This window comes from Cnephaeus nilssonii, assembly GCF_951640355.1.
Source record: "Cnephaeus nilssonii genome assembly, chromosome: 12".
Taxonomy (NCBI): Eukaryota; Metazoa; Chordata; class Mammalia; order Chiroptera; family Vespertilionidae; genus Cnephaeus; species Cnephaeus nilssonii.
Window position 1 is genome coordinate 6139939 of NC_137083.1, and position 16261 is coordinate 6156199.

The following is a 16261-nucleotide window of genomic DNA, read 5'->3' on the forward strand; positions in this document are numbered from 1 at the left end:
TAGGCCTGGGGGTGCAGGGCAGGGCTGACCGGGGCAGGGGAAGCGGTCTTCATCAGACACCAGTGGAGAGGGACAGGGAAGCAGGCAAACAGGGTGTTTTGTGAACTCGGGAGCTCCGCCCACAGCAGCACCCAGCTCTTTCTATTCCCACAATCAGCAGCCGATTCCCGGGAGCTCAAGGCAGCACTGAGGCTCCCGGCTGACCGCCCTGCAGCAGGCTCCTGGCAAACTGGAGACGATTGGGCTTCCTCTTGGCGTAAGTTCAGACGTCTTCCATGCAGACCACCGAGGGTCCCTGCCCCGTGGCTCGTGCCCAGGGTTTGCATTCAGCAGGAGTCTAGGGGGCGGGCCTTCGAAGCACCCCCATTTACCTGTTCCCTGGGATTAAAAGCTCTCTGCAGAGAATCAGATTCCCCGCGGAGGCCACGCTGTGACGGAGTGGGGTGTAGAGTGAAACCCTGTGGAGCCCCGAGGGTGTGGCACTGTCCCCAGCCACAGGATGCACGGAGCCCTCAGCCACACCGGTGGGCCCTCCATCTGGAACATGTAGGTGAATGACTGAGATGACATCTGGCTGAAACCTCTCGGATACAAAGTTCCCCAAGCATCTTCTAGAATAATAAAAACGTAATATGCTAATTAGACCAGACATCCTTCCAGAAGACCTTCCGGACAAAGCCAGGGCTGAGAAGGAAGCCCGGGTCCCAGATGCCAGAGGGAAGCTGGTGCCGGCAGCCGGGGGAAGGAAGGCCTCCTCTTGCACGAATTTCGTGCATCGGGCCTCTAGTGTAAAGTAAAAGCCTTGGAAAACAGCATGAAATGGCCTTGACCGCACTCATACTCCAGAACATTGTAAGTGCTTTTTTTTCTTTTTTAGCTAAAATACTCGTTTAAGGCTATTGTGGGAGCAGTGATATCATGAAGTGTGGCAGGCCACACGAGTGGGGGTTAATTCGGCCTGAGAGACAGGAAATCAGAAAGCCTGTTCTGGAGGATGTCCTTCTGCAAGGGTGAGGATGGGCGCTCGTCCCTGTGCACGGAGCCGTCTGCCGCGCAGCCGCAGCCGAGGGAAAGCGAGGTCGGACTGCCACTCTGGGTCTGGGTGACTCAGATTCCCCATTTCGATCTATTCACGGGGATTAATAGCTTTTGGTTGAATCGAAAGACATCTGGCCGCCCCGGGTTTAGTTTCCTGTCTCAGAAGCGGAGAAGATTCGGGGGGACCAGGCCAGACAGCTCCAGGACGCCCATGTTGCCAAAGCGTGGACCCTTATCTCGGGGACCAGAGGCCTGGGATGGCAGGCTAGCTCTCAGACAGGAGTGATGTGTTCTTATTATCAGGTTTGTTTAACAAGCCAAGAAAAATGCCGTCACTGGTGCCAAGAATCCGAAAGTCAAGTTTAAGGCAAAGTCAGACAATTGAAAAAAAGAGTGATCGCATTCCTGCTTTGTGCCCGAAGAGGAAGGAGCTCAGAGCGCAGAGATAAATCCTCTGCCTTTGGGGAGGAAACAGGCCTCTAAGCCAGCGATGACACTCGCATCACAGGGGATGGTGGCAGGAGCAGTGAGGTAGTTTCCAGAACACGAACACTGCGTCTTCATTATGCAAATGAGACACAGGTGGACGCACAGGCCACGCCCCTGACACGATGTGGGCACCTCTCCCAGAGAAAACACGAGTCACGTTGACCTCACCTGTATCCACCTGGTGGAGAAGCCCTGGAAAGACAAGGCAAGAATAACAACGATCGGTAAACCCTCCCCCCTTCTCCTCCCTCCTCCTCCCCCCTCCTCCCTTCTCCTCCTTTACTGTGTGGGAATACCTTGATCTTCTGCAATAAATGCCGTGGCTTCTGGGACCATTGTCCTATAGTCTGGGCAGGTGCAGGGCACCCTGAAGCTCACCTGGAACTCTAGGCGCAGCTGCAACCTGTGCCACGGTGCCTCTTCCACCGGCTACCGCCCTAGCCCCCCTTCCAGGAAAGGCCCTGGGCTGGGAGCCTGGGTGTAAGTCTGATGTCCTTCCAGCTCCTTCTTCCAGCCTGTCTCACAGAGCTCTCGGCTCTTAGCTCTGTTCCCAGGCTGTCACTTCCCACAGCGATGGAGTCGCACCTGCCCTGGGGTGGCCATGGGCTGGTGACGCAAGTCATTTATTACTAACAATAGAGTTCCAAAGTCTGGGAACGACTTCCTTTTCAATGCATACAGGCAACAGAACCAGTCACTCCCAATGCCCTGTGGAAGCCTGTGATTGTCGGATGGGCTTTAAGGCCTTTATTGTCAAGGAAGCAATTTTGAGCGCTTAGGAGAAACCGGGACTCGCTCACAGTGTCTTTTATGAATGTTCCACCTCTCGAGACAGTGCCGAGTCAAGGGTGAGGCGGAGTGGCCCCGTCGGGGTTCTTTTCCCAGCATCCCCTCTAACTAGCTGCCTGACCTTGAGCGCGTTACTCAGCTTCTCTGTGTTTTCCACCCGGTAGATGCCGGGAAATTAAAGTTCGCGCCCGTAGGGTTGAATAATGTGCATGAAACACAAACCAGTGCCTGTGACCGGTCAAGGCTAGTTTTATGGCAGCTGTTTGTCACTGCGGGCCGTTCCTTTCCCGAGGGGTTCCCTTGAAGTTTCACCTGCCGTCGTTTTGCTTGGGTGTAAAGAACACACATGTGCGTCATTCCTATGTTGAGTCATGCCTGCACACGAATCCATGCGGTGCCTCCGCCTGGATTTCTCTGGTTGGTTCTTCTACTTCCATGCGCCTCTTCCTCGGCTGGCTCCAGCAATGTGTCTCGGGCTTGGGCAGCTCCAGAAAAATGGGATTTGGCACAAGGAGCTTTTCTCTGTATTTCATGAGTCCCTTCACCGGCTCCTCACACCTGCACCTTGATTCATCCCCACCCCCACCCCCGCCCCCCATAGCCATTACTTTCTCGCTCTTCCTCTCTCTGGCCAGTCCCTGAAGAAGGGGCAGGGGAGACTCCTGCTCTGGTTTTCCAAGCTGCAGCCAAGCTGGGTGGGTGGAGGGAAGGGGCAAATGCTGGCAATTCAGGTTGAAGTTCCAGATGGGTTCCAGGCGGAGCTGTGCCCTGCTGTGCGCTGGGGTGAAGTTGGCATCTGGGGCCTGAGCTGAGTGTTGGAGAGACGCAAAGGAGGGACTCACACGGAGACCAGCGCCAAGGCCAAGGTCTGCTCTGATGCGTGAACGCCACGCCTGCGTTTTGGCCAGACCGACCCCCTGCATTCCTTGTTACCATTGTGTTTTCTTTTTACTGGACAGACACTATGTAAGGAAAAATGAATGTATGTTACTCATCTATCATCTAGCCAATGCGAATAGAGAGGCTTTGCATCTTTCCCCGAAGGTGTGGGTCTCAGCCTCACCCTCTGGCCGTCACCTGGGGAGCTTCTAAAAGGCACACGCGCCCTTCCTGTCTAGTTCCGTGGGTCCGGGGGAGGTCTAAGCACCGGTGTTTTTGAAAGGCTCCCAGGTGATGTTAACGTGGCCAGAGCCCCCGGGGTGAGACCTGGAAGGCCTGTGGGTCTGCACTGAGCAGCTGTGCGCGTCCCCTCACCTCCTTCCCCCACTTCCGGTTCCAAGGAAAGGGTCAGTGACACCGAAGACGCAATGTAATATATATCTGTGTAACCTCATCCCAAAAGGCTTATAAACAGAACTTGGCCTCACTTTCTTGGCAGTATTTTTAGGACCCGTTTCTAGATCCATCTTAAACCACTAAAGGAGAATTATTATGGACATTCAATAGCTATTCCTCCAACACACCGCTCCAAAGAGAAGGATGAAGCATGATTCTGGTGAACATGCATATCCACTGCTCTTTCCATTCGTTCTACAGGCCAAATTGGTTTGTCTCTCCTTCACACATGTGCAGATTATTAAATATTCATAATAGGGGGATTTGAGAATTTTCTTCAAAAATGCCAAATGGAAGCAAAAGGAAGGATGTACTGAGGAGTGTGCTCTCCAAACACTCAGAGCTGCCTCATTTGGAGTCAATGAGTCTTAAACCACCACCCAGGCCAGATTTTGCAAAGTGTGTTCAAGAACCTCTGGCTAGAAATGCAGGCAACTGTGTCCTCACCCCTGAGCTGAGTGTTGGAGAGACGCAAAGGAGGGACTCACACAGAGACCAGCGCCAAGGCCAAGGTCTGCTCTGATGCGTGAACTCCTCCCTCTCTAGAGGCAGGGGCCAATAATCTGTATTTTAAGCAAGCTTCCTAGGTATTTTGCTTGACTTGAATTTTTTAAAATATATTTATTGATTTCAGAGAGGAAGGGAGAGGGAGAGAGAGATAGAAACATCAGTGACGAGAGGGTATCATTGATTGGCTGCCTCCTACACACCCCACACTGGGGATCGAGCCTGTAACCCGGGCATGTGCCCTGACTGGGAATTGAACTACGACCTCCTGGTTGACAGGTGGACGCTCAATCACTGAGCCATGATGGCTGGGCTTGACTTGAATTTTTAAAGGTGCAGAGCCATCTTTAAAGTAAGATTGTTCACGGGATCCTGGAGAAAAACTGGTGAGGGTGGAGTTCCTCCGTGATGAGGCAGGTCGGGGGGTCAGCAGGTGGCCTGTGATGGACGCTTCCCTGCGGTTCCACATGCAGCTGCTTGAGAGACCCAAACCTCAGTGTCCTCTCTGCCTCCCCTTTTCCCCTGAGCCGCCCACCTTCCGACGTGTCCCCTTCCTGTTCTCTCTCCATCCCAAGGGCCGACCTCCTTAAGGCCCTCAGTCCTCATCTCAACATCTTATTCAGGTGCCGACTTTCAAATACATGCATCTGTCCAATTAGTCATAAAAGACATTTAGAACACAGAAGGTTGCAATAAGGTGGACTAATTTTTTTTAACATTTGTAGGGAGTGCGTGATGAGGTTGGGGGTGAGAGGATAAATTGTGTGGTACATCCAGGTGCTTACCCTGGAGAATAAATGGGGGCAGGAGAGAGGGGGAGGGGGCTCGACTGAACACAGATGTCTACATGAGTCAGTCCCCTCCTTCTCTGTGTCTGAGGGCAGGTGAGAGAGAGGCCTAGACTTCTCCATAGGTGTCAGCAAAAGCCTGCTGGTTGCAAGTAAGTCCTGGCCCGGACCAGAGGCTGGAGGTGGAGCTCATGGGCTCCCAGTATTCCTAAGGCCACCTGGGTGTAGGGGATGACCAGTATCCTTCTGGGAAGAGCCTGCTCAGGTCTAGATGGATATGCGGGGCTTTGCAAGCCAGGATCAGTGCTGGGGAACTCTGGGTATTTCCTGCTCCAATTATTGCTTCATTCATTTACGCACTTTTTTTTTTTTTCTCTTTTGGCAAAGAAATTGGATTTTATCCTAAGTTTAAAACCAACAACGATACAATAGCTTGCACTTAATTGTGTACCTACTGTATGTAGGTACTGTTCTAAGTATTCTATGAGTATCATTTCATTTAAGTATTACAACAACCTGGCGAAGCAGATATTATCAACCTCCTTTTTCAGAGAAGTAAACAGAGACATAGGGAACGTAACTCATGTCAGGTTACACAGGTAGTAAGTGGCTGACCTTGGATTTGAACTCCTGTTGGACTCCTACTTCTGCAGTGGCGAAGGAACCAGTCATACGAACCCTACATCTCATCTGACCAGCAGCCAAAGTTTGTTCCCAGTGAGCCAGTCTTTGCAATCCATCTGTCGATTGCTCACGCTTACCGTTGCTGTTTCTTCCCTCCCTCATTCGGAAGAGGATTTAAGATATTCATACGAGCCGCTACTATGTGCCAGGCACACAGGGGTTTCTGAACGTTTCTTTCTGTTTGGAATGCCTTTTTCATGTTTCCTTTATTCGAACAAAACCTGTTGTTCTAACAGGGTCTAGACCGCGTTTCCTCTCTTCCCCGAGAACTCCTCAGTCGTGGCGTCCATGGTCTTTTGTCTTCGGAGCTCTCTCTGTACTCGGGCCCTGAATCATGTCTTTTCCTATGTAACTATGTTTTGTTCCAGCGTGCCCAGCCTCTCTCACTCAACTGTAAGCCCTTTGGGGACGGGGACTTAGTATATGAATTTTAATGTGGTTGATATGTCCTAGGGTCCAAAGGACATAGGGAGCCTCAATAACAGGAATTGCATGTTAGAGAGTCAGACCCCTCTGCAAGGATGAGAGAGAATCATTGATTGGCTGCCTCCTGCACACCCACTTCTGGGGATTGAGCCTGCAACCCAGACATGTGCCCTGACTGGGAATCAAACTCTGACTTCCTGGTTTGTAGGTCAAGGCTCAACCACTGAGCCACATCGACCGGGTGATAAAGTGGTTCTTGACATGAACTCTAACCAGACCTGACAATGAACTCTGAGTTTCTCAGGAATGCTCACCGGAGCGTGAACAGTTTAAACGACAAAGTCAGCTAGGAGGAAGAGGGTAGATAAATGTGAAAAGCAATAGAGTAGCCATTTACATGTGTTCTCCCCAGAAACCAAAGGACTCTTACAACACAGTGCCCGGTGAATGCTGGCGATCTGCTGAGCGCTGGGTGTCCCACAGATAAGCTTTGCTGTGCCCACTTTCTGTTACCGTGATGTCTGCTGGGCGTGTGCAGTTCCTCTTTCGGCATGAGCAACAACGGCCAGAAGCTAGAACTTGACCCCGAGACACTTCTCCAATAAAGAGATCCAGTGACCTAGTCCAAGGAAGTGAGAAATGGGTGCCACAGCCAGGGTTCTCCTTTGGCCGTCACGGTGTAGAAATCTGGGAGTTTTATTGGGCATCGACCTATGAACCAGGAGGTCATGGTTCGATTCCCAGTCAGGGCACATGCCCAGGTTGCAGGCTCCATCCCCAGTGTGGGGCGTGCAGGAGGCATCAGATCAGTGATCCTCTCTCATCATTGATGTTTCTCTCTCTCTCTCTCTCTCTCCCTCTCCCTTCCTCTCTGAAATCAAGAAAAATATATATTAAAAAATAAAATAAAATCCAATGTGCAGAATAAGGAAGTTGGCTCCCAGCATAGTCTTCTCTTGGCCTAATTTGATGTTTCCTTGCCCATTTCACAATATTCTTTCCTGTGCTCTATCTTTTGGGGATTTACTTGTTTGCCTCTCTTATTTTATGCTCTCCCTCTTTATTTTATGCTCATTTCCTCCTTTTAATCTCCTCTCTCTCCATCTCCAAAGTTATTAAAAATTATTTTTCAATTAAATTTTTTTTTTTTTAAGTTTCAAATGCCCAAAGTGGGGCATTTAGTGAGAAAAGGATTGGGTTTGCACACTGGGCACCAGACCAGGGCTTCTTCCTGAGTGGTGGCTCTGGTGGGTCGCTGTGCTTGGAACCCGTCTGTCTTGGCCCAGTATTTCTACAGTCACGTGAGGAAATACCTCCTCGGTGTGCCTGGAGCTCCTGCAGAGGAAAGCACAATGAAGGTGGTCAGTCATTGCAACGCTCCATCTATAGTCATTGCAACCTGGAATCAATTCCTAGGATCATCCACGCACAGTCCCCAGCACAGTGTGAAGTCAGCCTTCGGTTTCCGCTTCTCTTTCCCTGCATCCACCACTAAGTGGCAGGCACTGGCCGGAGGATACAGCTATGCATAAGCCGCACGGCTGCTCTGGTGGATCTCGGTGTTAAAGACCAGATGAAATCCGACATGTGACCTTCCATGAGTGTTCTAGTTTCTGCCCCACCACCCTCCCTGTGTGTGAAACCTCCTCCTTTTCCGGGGGGCTGGGGAGGGTGGAGAAGGGCAAGAGGAGTCGCTTACTATTTTGTCCAGGCTTAATAATGACCCCTGGCAGCCTCAGGCTCTGGGAGGGCCGAGGAACCAGCATCTTCCTTACACACCATCGACTGCTTTGAACAGTTATTGAAAAATTACTTCCATGGAAGTAATTGTTAGATAGGTTACATACATTGTCGTGTTTATTTTTTAAAAATATATTTTTATTGATTTCAGAGAGGAAGGAGAGAGAGAGAGGGAGAGAGAAAGACGAGAGAAACATCAATTATGAGAGAGAATCATTGATCCGCTGCCTTCTGCACGCCCCACACTGGAGATAGAGCCCGCAACCCGGGCATATGCCCTGACCGGGAATTGAACCCTGACCTTCTGGTTCATAGATCAACGCTCAACCACTGAGCTATGCTGGCCGGACAGTTGTCTTATTTAATTGTTGCAAACCTGCTGTGGAGATGTTTTTATTACTTTCATTTTAGGGATGAGGAAACCGACACTCAAAAATATCTAGTGTCTTGGCCAAAGTCACAGGGCTGTTACATGTCAGAGCGAAGACTGGAACGGGGGCCGAAAGCTATCATGTTTTTTAACCAATACCCTACACCGTCCTCTCTGAGATTCACTACTTGGTAATCAACCCAAGAAGGGGACTGGTCAGCACTGGTGGAACTCAGAAAAAACCCACTGGGCGTGTCTTCAATATAGGTGTGACTCTTTCCATTCAGTCCAGCTTCAGCAAGCTGCCACAGCCAGGTCTGGGACAGGCTCTGTGGCACAATGGGACGCTGAGTGAGAAAGATTCTTTGCCCTCTAGAAATTCAGACCATGGGAGAAAAGGGCGAGAAATAAGTGACTTTCAAGTGCAGTACCGAACACAGCCTAATGAATTAGCATTTGATTATTTTATCACCTGCATTCAATCACTCAGTCTCTCATTTATTCGTCCAACAAGTGTTTTCTCTGGTCCAATGAAAGGCAGTCCCTGAAACCTAGGCTTCCATGAATGTTCTAGTTTCTGCCCCATCACCCTCCCTGTGTGCGAAACAGCCTTCCACCATGTAAAGGAGACAGATAAGTGATCCAGTACTTCAAACAGTAAACCTCGCTTCCAGGTGTTTTTTCTAATTAAAAAATCAGTCAACAAATTATTTCTATTACATTTAATAGACGTTAGATTAGGGTTCTTTTCATCTAATGGGTAATAAATTCAAAATTAATCCAAGAGGGTAACACTGGATCCACCTGACACATTGTATTAAAATCCAAGCGTTCTGTGGTATCACTTTCACATCTTTTTTTACAAGTGTCTAAAAATAGTTGTTCCCCGCTCCAAAAAAGATATCTGAAAATCCAAGTCCACAAAATGTAGCGTATGCGGGATTATTAATTAGCATGCAAAAGAAATTCCCTTTACAAAATAATGCCTTGTCCCTTAAAAAGGGCATAATAGCGAATGCCAGTGATTAACTTCCTTAACGAATAAACCTGTGTGAGAGTGAGGGTCCACAGGCCCGTGAAGACCCTGGAAGTACAATGGAGATAATCAAATCAGAACGACGTGGCTTGGATGACAAAACTGCGGCTTATGTACAACTTTTTGGGATAAACCCACTGGACTGTTATCCAGGAGGTTCAAGGATTTGCGCGAAGAATGTGGGGGTGCGGGGTGGGGGTGGGGAATGGGGGAGTGGGTGGAGGGGAGGGACAACTCTCATCCGCCCGGATTTTCCCAGCCCTTAAGATTTCCTTTACTCGTGCATTACGAGGCTATGGAAAAAAAAAACAAACACGTTTTCGATTAAAGTTTTTTTTTTTTATTAGCAAATAAAGTTCTTGCTTTCTGTTAAGCACGTGACACTAAGAATTCCGCTGTCTTTGGGAGTCGGGCTGCACCGTCCATCGCATGAGCGGACCCGCGGGCTGCACTCCGCGTCCCGCTAAGTCGCGAGGCCCCACGCCGTGGAGTGAATGCCGTGGCGTGAACGTGGCAGGGGCTCCCCTTTTATCCGCTCGCTCCTCCGCGGCCGGGCCCCGGAGGCTGCAGAGCCCCCGCACAGCGCCCCCGCGTGGTCGTCCCAAGAGCCTCCTCCCGGGTCCAGCCAGCCCACGCCGCGCCTCCCGGGCGCCGCAGGGCTCCACGCGCAGCCTGGATCGGGTCAAGGCTCGGACCCGCGGCCCCTGCCCGGGGCGGGCCCTGCCTTCCCGCCACTCCCCAGAGGGACGGCGGCCGCGCCCGGAAGGCGGTGCGTGCCCTCGCCCCGGCCGACTTCCGCGCGGGTCCCGAGCTGGACCGGGGTCGCCGGGCGGCCACGGGGTTGGCTCCCGCCCGCGCCGGAGTCTGCGCGTGCGCGCTGGGCGGCCGGGAGCGCGCGCCCAGAGGGGCGGGGCGGAGGGGCGGAGGGGGCGGGGCCGCTCGCTGGGTGTCCCCGCCCCCGCCCCCGGCGTTCCGCGGTCGCCGTGACAACTGGAGCCCAGGCAGCGGCGGCGGCGGGAGCGCGAGTCCGGCGCCTCCTCCCGGCCGCAGCGCTAGGCAGGCGGCCGCCGCCCGGCCTCGCCGCTCTCCCCGCCTCCCGGCCCGCCCTCCGCCGGCAGTGAGCGGCGCCCCGGCCGCCGTCCGGGCGCGCGCAGCCAGAGGGCGCGACTATGCCAAGATGGTCCTGCAGGCGCGGAACAAGCACCGGGAGGCAGCCCCCAAGTCGCCCCAGCCGCCCCGCGCCTCGCAGTCGCCGCTGAGGGGGACGCCGGACGCCGGGGAGCCCGGGCCCGAGCGCGCGTCCCCGTCCCCCGGGCGCAAGGGCGCCGCGGGCAGGAGGGGGCCCCGTGCCGAGCCCGCCGCGCCGCCCTCCGGGGGTGGCCTCGGGGGGCGCCTGGCGGCCGGGCTGCGCGGGGCGCTGGGCCTGCGGCGCGCGGGGCGCGGCCGGACCTGGACCACGCTCCTGCTAGGTGAGCAGCCCCCGCGCGGCGCCGCCGCCGGACGCGGAACTTTGAGCCGCGGGGTCCCGTCCTCCGCTGCTCCTCTCCCGCTTCCCGCCACCCGGCCCCGCCCCCGGCCCCCGCCAGTTTGCAGCCCTCTCCGACTTTTCCTGGGACAGCCGCGTCTCCTCCCCCCCCCCCTCCCCCGGCTCAGGCCGCCGGGCTCCCTTCCCACCCGCTCCGGTGTCTGCTTTTCAAAACATGGCCCCGAGATCAACAGCTGCGGGGCCCCGCCGCGAGCTGGCCGCTCTGCGCCCAGGAGCCCGGGCGCCGCGGATGGGCGCGCGCCGCCGCCTCGTCGCTGTCTGGGCCGCTGCCCGGAGGAGGGTGCTCCGCTTTGGGTCAGAAGTGATCCTTGGAGCCCAAAGCCAGAGCACGTTCCCTGTCCTAGAAAGTTGCTAAACTTACAACATTTTAGCCTGCTTGTTCCTTCTTGGCCACCAACACCGCCGGGGGCCCTTGGTTTGCGATTCTCCATCAGCAAGTCACTTTCCAGGGCGTTTTGGGGTGCCCGAGCCGCATTTCCTTCCTGCGACCTGGGACCTGGGACCTGGGACGGTTGGTGGGGAGGCCTCGCCCCCCCTCCCCTCCCGCGGCCAGGCACCACAGAGGATGATGTGCAAGGTGCTGAGCCAAATTAAGTGGCCACGTTCGCTGGTTGTGTGGACCGACGTCAGCTTGCCTTTGTCTCGTGACGTGCATCCCGATAAGGCAAGCGGGAGCAGTTAGATAGCAGGCCTAATTTTTCTAAGTCAGCCGGTAACAGTCTCTAACGCTGCTGCTCCCAGGAATGCCACTCAGGGGCTCTGGCTCCGGAATTGTTTAACCACTGGTGATTTATCTCTTATTAACCTTTCCAATCCCCTTAGGGAAGCAAAAGAATTTGGAGCTCAGTATAGGCCGAGGAATAGAACCCAGCAAAACCAACTTCCCCTGAGAGCACTCAAATCATAAAAACCCAGACTCATCACTGTGTGTGTGTGTGTGTGTGTGTGTGTAGGGGGGTGCGTGTTAGTGATGGGCTCAGAAAGGTTGTTACAGTTATTGGGGTACTTTCTTTCCTATTGTAGACTCAAGCCTAGGAAATTCAGACTCTCAGTACTGTTCATTCCCCGTCTTCTCAGTAGCGGGCTTGGGCAGCCCGGCGGGTGTGCAGGCAGGTAAGTTCACCTGGGGGAGGCAGCATGGGACAGCGGATGAGACGGACTCCGGGTTCCGTGCCCGGTGGTGAAGTTTGGTTTGAGTTTCAAGTCATCTCCTTTGTGAACCTTTCCTTCTCTCTGACATGACAAGGGATTACCCCCTCCCTGCTTCCCGGGAGTGTCCTGAGGAGCAGAACTGAAGGGTGGGTCTTGTTCAGGGTGTCCCCAGAAACGTACACACGTCCGCAGCTGCTAGCTCAGTTTTGGACATGAAATGTATTTTAATAAACACTGGCTTTCAGATGATTCCAAGTGTGTGTACACGTTTTTGGGGACACCCTGTCTCTGGAAAAGCACTTTGTGTCTAAAGCACTTAACACATTGTAGTTGCTGTTATGAAGGCGTGTGGGGGAATGAAGTTGCATTTTTCGTGAACATTCACAGTGTAAACGTTCACAACTTTATAATGAACTAGTGCCGTGGTCGGCAAACCGCGGCTCGCGAGCCACATGCGGCTCTTTGGCCCCTTGAGTGTGGCTCTTCCACAAAATACCACGGCCTGGGCGAGTCTATTTTGAAGAAGTGGCGTTAGAAGAAGTTGAAGTTTAAAAAATTTGGCTCTCAAAAGAAATTTCAATCGTTGTACTGCTGATATTTGGCTCTGCTGACTAATGAGTTTGCCGACCACTGAACTAGGGGGAGGGGGGTGGTGGAGCTTCTTCAAGGAGGCGCAGTAACAAGTCAAATAACACCCATTGCCATTTTCTTTGGTGCGTGTTTTCTTGTAATTGCATTTTCTTGGAATCTTGATATATTGGGTAGCTTGTGTTTGGATTTAGCGGTGCCCATACCTAAATACAGTGTTGTGTTACTGTAACAGTGGGCCGCTTTATTTGACTCACCCCTTTGGCTATCGGAAGGGGGCACGGTGAGGGAACTGTCTTGTGTTCTTGGGTTTGCGTTGGCCACTGACCACCAGATGTGTGGAATTAGGTGACCAGACTTAGGTCTAGAGACTTCTGTCTTGCTAACATCTACAAAAGGCCACAGGGCACCTCGAGAGATGGTTCTGGAGAACCATAGGACCTGGGATGTTCGTCTCTTTCTCCGGCCCTTTACTCTCGATCTTGCAAAGAGGAGCAGTACGCAGACATTTGGAAAACCGCCTCATTTCCTCTCCTCTTCCCCCTTGCAGCATGAGGGAGAGTTGGGCTGACCCTGTACCGTCTTTAGTATGGGACTTCGATATGACAAAAATGGCTTCATTTATGATTAGGAAGAAATTTTATAACTTGAGTTTCCTTGATAAAACTACAGATTTTTAAGAGTAGAAACTGACTCGGGGTCCCTAAGTCAGTGTCTCTCATCTCCTTCCTAAGTGCTGAGTGCTAGCTTCCAAGGAGACCCTTTCCACGGTTGGGCAGTGTTAAACGTTGTTTAAAAAGCCATTGTAATAAACACGTGCGTTTAGCATTTGGGGTCCTGACTTAGGATCTATTTAGCACTGACAGTTGTAAAGAAGGGTTCTTGCAATGTTTTTTTAGACGTCTCAGCCCAGTAGCTTCCTGTATCAGCCAGGGAGGCCGTGCTGTCGTCAGGAAAACCATAGCAATGCTCCTCAGACTTCTTTGACCACAACCCACAGTGAGCAATCGAGTTTACGTTAAAGTCAGTCCGCGCACATCCTGAAAGTGCAACCCACTGCATGTAGCACGTGCTTCTCTGTCTATTTCTGTATGTCCCGGCGGGAAACATCTAACACAGGGCTGTTTCCAGAAGTCTGGGCAGGCATGAGGCCACAAAGGGTCCCGAAGCCCCAGGCACTGTGCACAGTGGGAAGGTGCTGCCACCCCTGGGCCTGAAGGGAGGGGGCGCTGTCAGCAGCTGCACCCCAGGAGAGCTGTGCCGGGGAGCGGACCACCGAGAAGAGTGGCTCCGGACGCTCCTGCAGCCCTGTGATCCGCTGGTGCCTCTCTGCTGACCACCTGGGAGCCCTTACAAGGGCCCAGCTGAAGGGTGGGTGGGGTCAGCCTCCTGGGGCTGGGAACGAGGCAGAGGAGAGGAGAACTCCTTTGGAGAGGCACAGGGAGACGAAGCACACACGTGCACATGTTCAGCAGGGTCATGTAAGAACACTTACCCCACGTGTGGAGGACACGCTGATTTTCTATCTGCTCTTTTTAAAAATGCTGTTTATAAGCCATTAGGCTGTTTCCTGACCTCCTGTTCTGACCCGTAGTTTGCAAACACTGCCTTAGAAGAGCTGCGTCTGTCTCCGTACCTGTTTCGGACGAGGTAGGCGCCTGAGCGCAGCGGTTAGCTTCTCTGAGTCTCAGTTTGTCCCCGTGAAGAGGGAGATCGGCACTGGACTAGGGTCCTCAGCCTTAGCTGTCCCCTGGGGCTTTAAAATGCAGGTAGCTTGGCCAGCGCAGTCAGAATGGGCCGGGGTGGAGTGGGGGAGCAGAGTGCTTTTAAAGCCTGATGTCCCATTTCTGTTAGAAGCAGGCTGCCTGGCATCCCTGCGCTGACTTCCTACGAGGAATCCCCTGGAACTGAGTGAACCTCCGCCCCTTCTCAATGGGACGCAGTCCAGGCTGCGGAAGTTTCTCCCAATCTCAGTTGTTTTCCTGACACGGGCTCTGAGTTGCCATTTATCATCTGATATGGCTTATCGAATTAGGGTTCGAAGAAGAGTGACAAAATTCTTGCCCCCGTGCCCCTTATCACAGCCGGAAGTCTAGAGGCTAACCTGCGAGGCTCTGTGTTTTGTTTTTTTTTTTTTTTTTTTTTTTTTAATATATTTTATTGATTTTTTTACAGAGAGGAAGGGAGAGAGATAGAGAGCTAGAAACATCGATCAGCTGCCTCCTGCACGCCCCCTCCTGGGGATGTGCCCGCAACCAAGGCATGTGCCCTTGACCGGAATCGAACCGGGGACCTTTCAGTCTGCAGGCTGACGCTCTACCCACTGAGCCAAACCGGTTTTGGCATAGGGTCTGTGTTTCTAGAAATAGGGGAACGGTGCTTTCCTTTGCGGAAGTGAGGAATGTGCATGTTAAACGTAAAACAGAGCTTGTCTGCGGTGAAAGACCAAAATGTCAGATGCCATTTACTAAACAAACATCATAAAAAACGCAACCTACCGGGCCAGCGTGGCTCAGTGGTTGAGCATCGATTCCTGGTCAGGGCACAGGCCCGAGTTACGGGCTCGATCCCCAGTGTGGGGCGTGCAGGAGGCAGCCGATCACTGATTCTCGGTCATCATTGATGTTTCTCTCTCTCCCTTCCTCTCTGAAGTCAATAAAAATATATTTTTAAAAAGTAACCTGAGTGTGGAAAAGATAGCCGGTGGTAAAACTGCTGTTTCACCCCCTTCTGTGTGTCCTTCCTCTTTCCCGTCACCGGCGGAAGAGAAGGTGCGAGGCGGGCAGAGGAGGAAGGCGTGGGGTGCATTAGCATGTTGGAGAGGAGAGGGTGGTGGGCACCAACATGAGATGGGCACAAACAGATCTCCTTAAGGAAGTTGGGTTTTTATTCCTAGTGCGCTGGAAGCCACCCAGGGTCCGAGAGGGGACAGGTTGGAAAGAAAAGGTCAAGCATTCTGTCTTATCTTGGGCGTGTTACCCTTGAGGCATTTGTGCAATTTGAGTAGAAATGTCAAGCAGGCCCTAGCTGGTTTGGCTTGGTGGATAGAGTGTCAGCCTGTGGACTGAAGGGTCCCGGGTTCGATTCCGGCCAAGGGCACATGCCTGGGTTGCGGGCTTGATCCCCAGTTGGGGGCATGCAGGAGACAGCCAATCAATGATTCTCTCTCATCATTGATGTTTCCATCTCCCTATCTCTCTCCCTTCCTCCCCGAAATCAATAAAGATATATTAAAAAAATTAAAAAAAATGTCAATCAGGTGATGGGACCTCAGAAGAGGTCTGAGTGGAGACATGCATAGGGGTCATCGGCAGTGGGTGGTATTCAATGCATGGGAGCTGTCACAGCATCTTTCCTGACACGGCTCCTGTGTGCCAGGCGTGGGTCTGAGATGAACTCACTTGTCTGAAACTCGCTTCACTGCTCGCTCAACCCTCACCATGACGCTGTGACTGATCTACCCAGGTGGGGGGTCTGAGGCCCACAGATGTTAAGTAACGCACCCAGGATCACCCCTAGGATGTGGGAGGGCAGGGGTTTGAACCCAGGTGATGGGCACCAGGCTTCATGCTCTAACCACTAGGCTGTGTTTCACCCTTTGCAGGCGAGTATCCCGGGGAAGAGAGGAAGCCCAACACGTAGTGCTCCATGGCATTACCCTTCTTGTTTCTCCCTTCCTCAGGGAAAGAGGGACTCCACACAGAGATGCGGAGTAAGAAGTGGGAAGGGCATATCAGGGGTGGCGTGGGCCCAGGAGAGCTGTCCTGGGGGCC

General features: G+C 52.9%; 1 protein-coding gene across 1 annotated transcript in view; it reads left to right on the top strand.

Moving 5' to 3' along the window:
- The first annotated feature begins 10170 nt into the window (after nucleotides 1-10170).
- Nucleotides 10171-16261, top strand: part of DPY19L1 (dpy-19 like C-mannosyltransferase 1) — a 60365-nt gene continuing 54274 nt past the window's right edge. Inside the window, exon 1 of the mRNA XM_079785943.1 lies at nucleotides 10171-10671. Within this exon, the coding sequence (XP_079642069.1) occupies nucleotides 10380-10671 (292 nt within the window). The 5' untranslated portion in view covers nucleotides 10171-10379. The remainder of the gene's footprint in view (nucleotides 10672-16261) is intronic.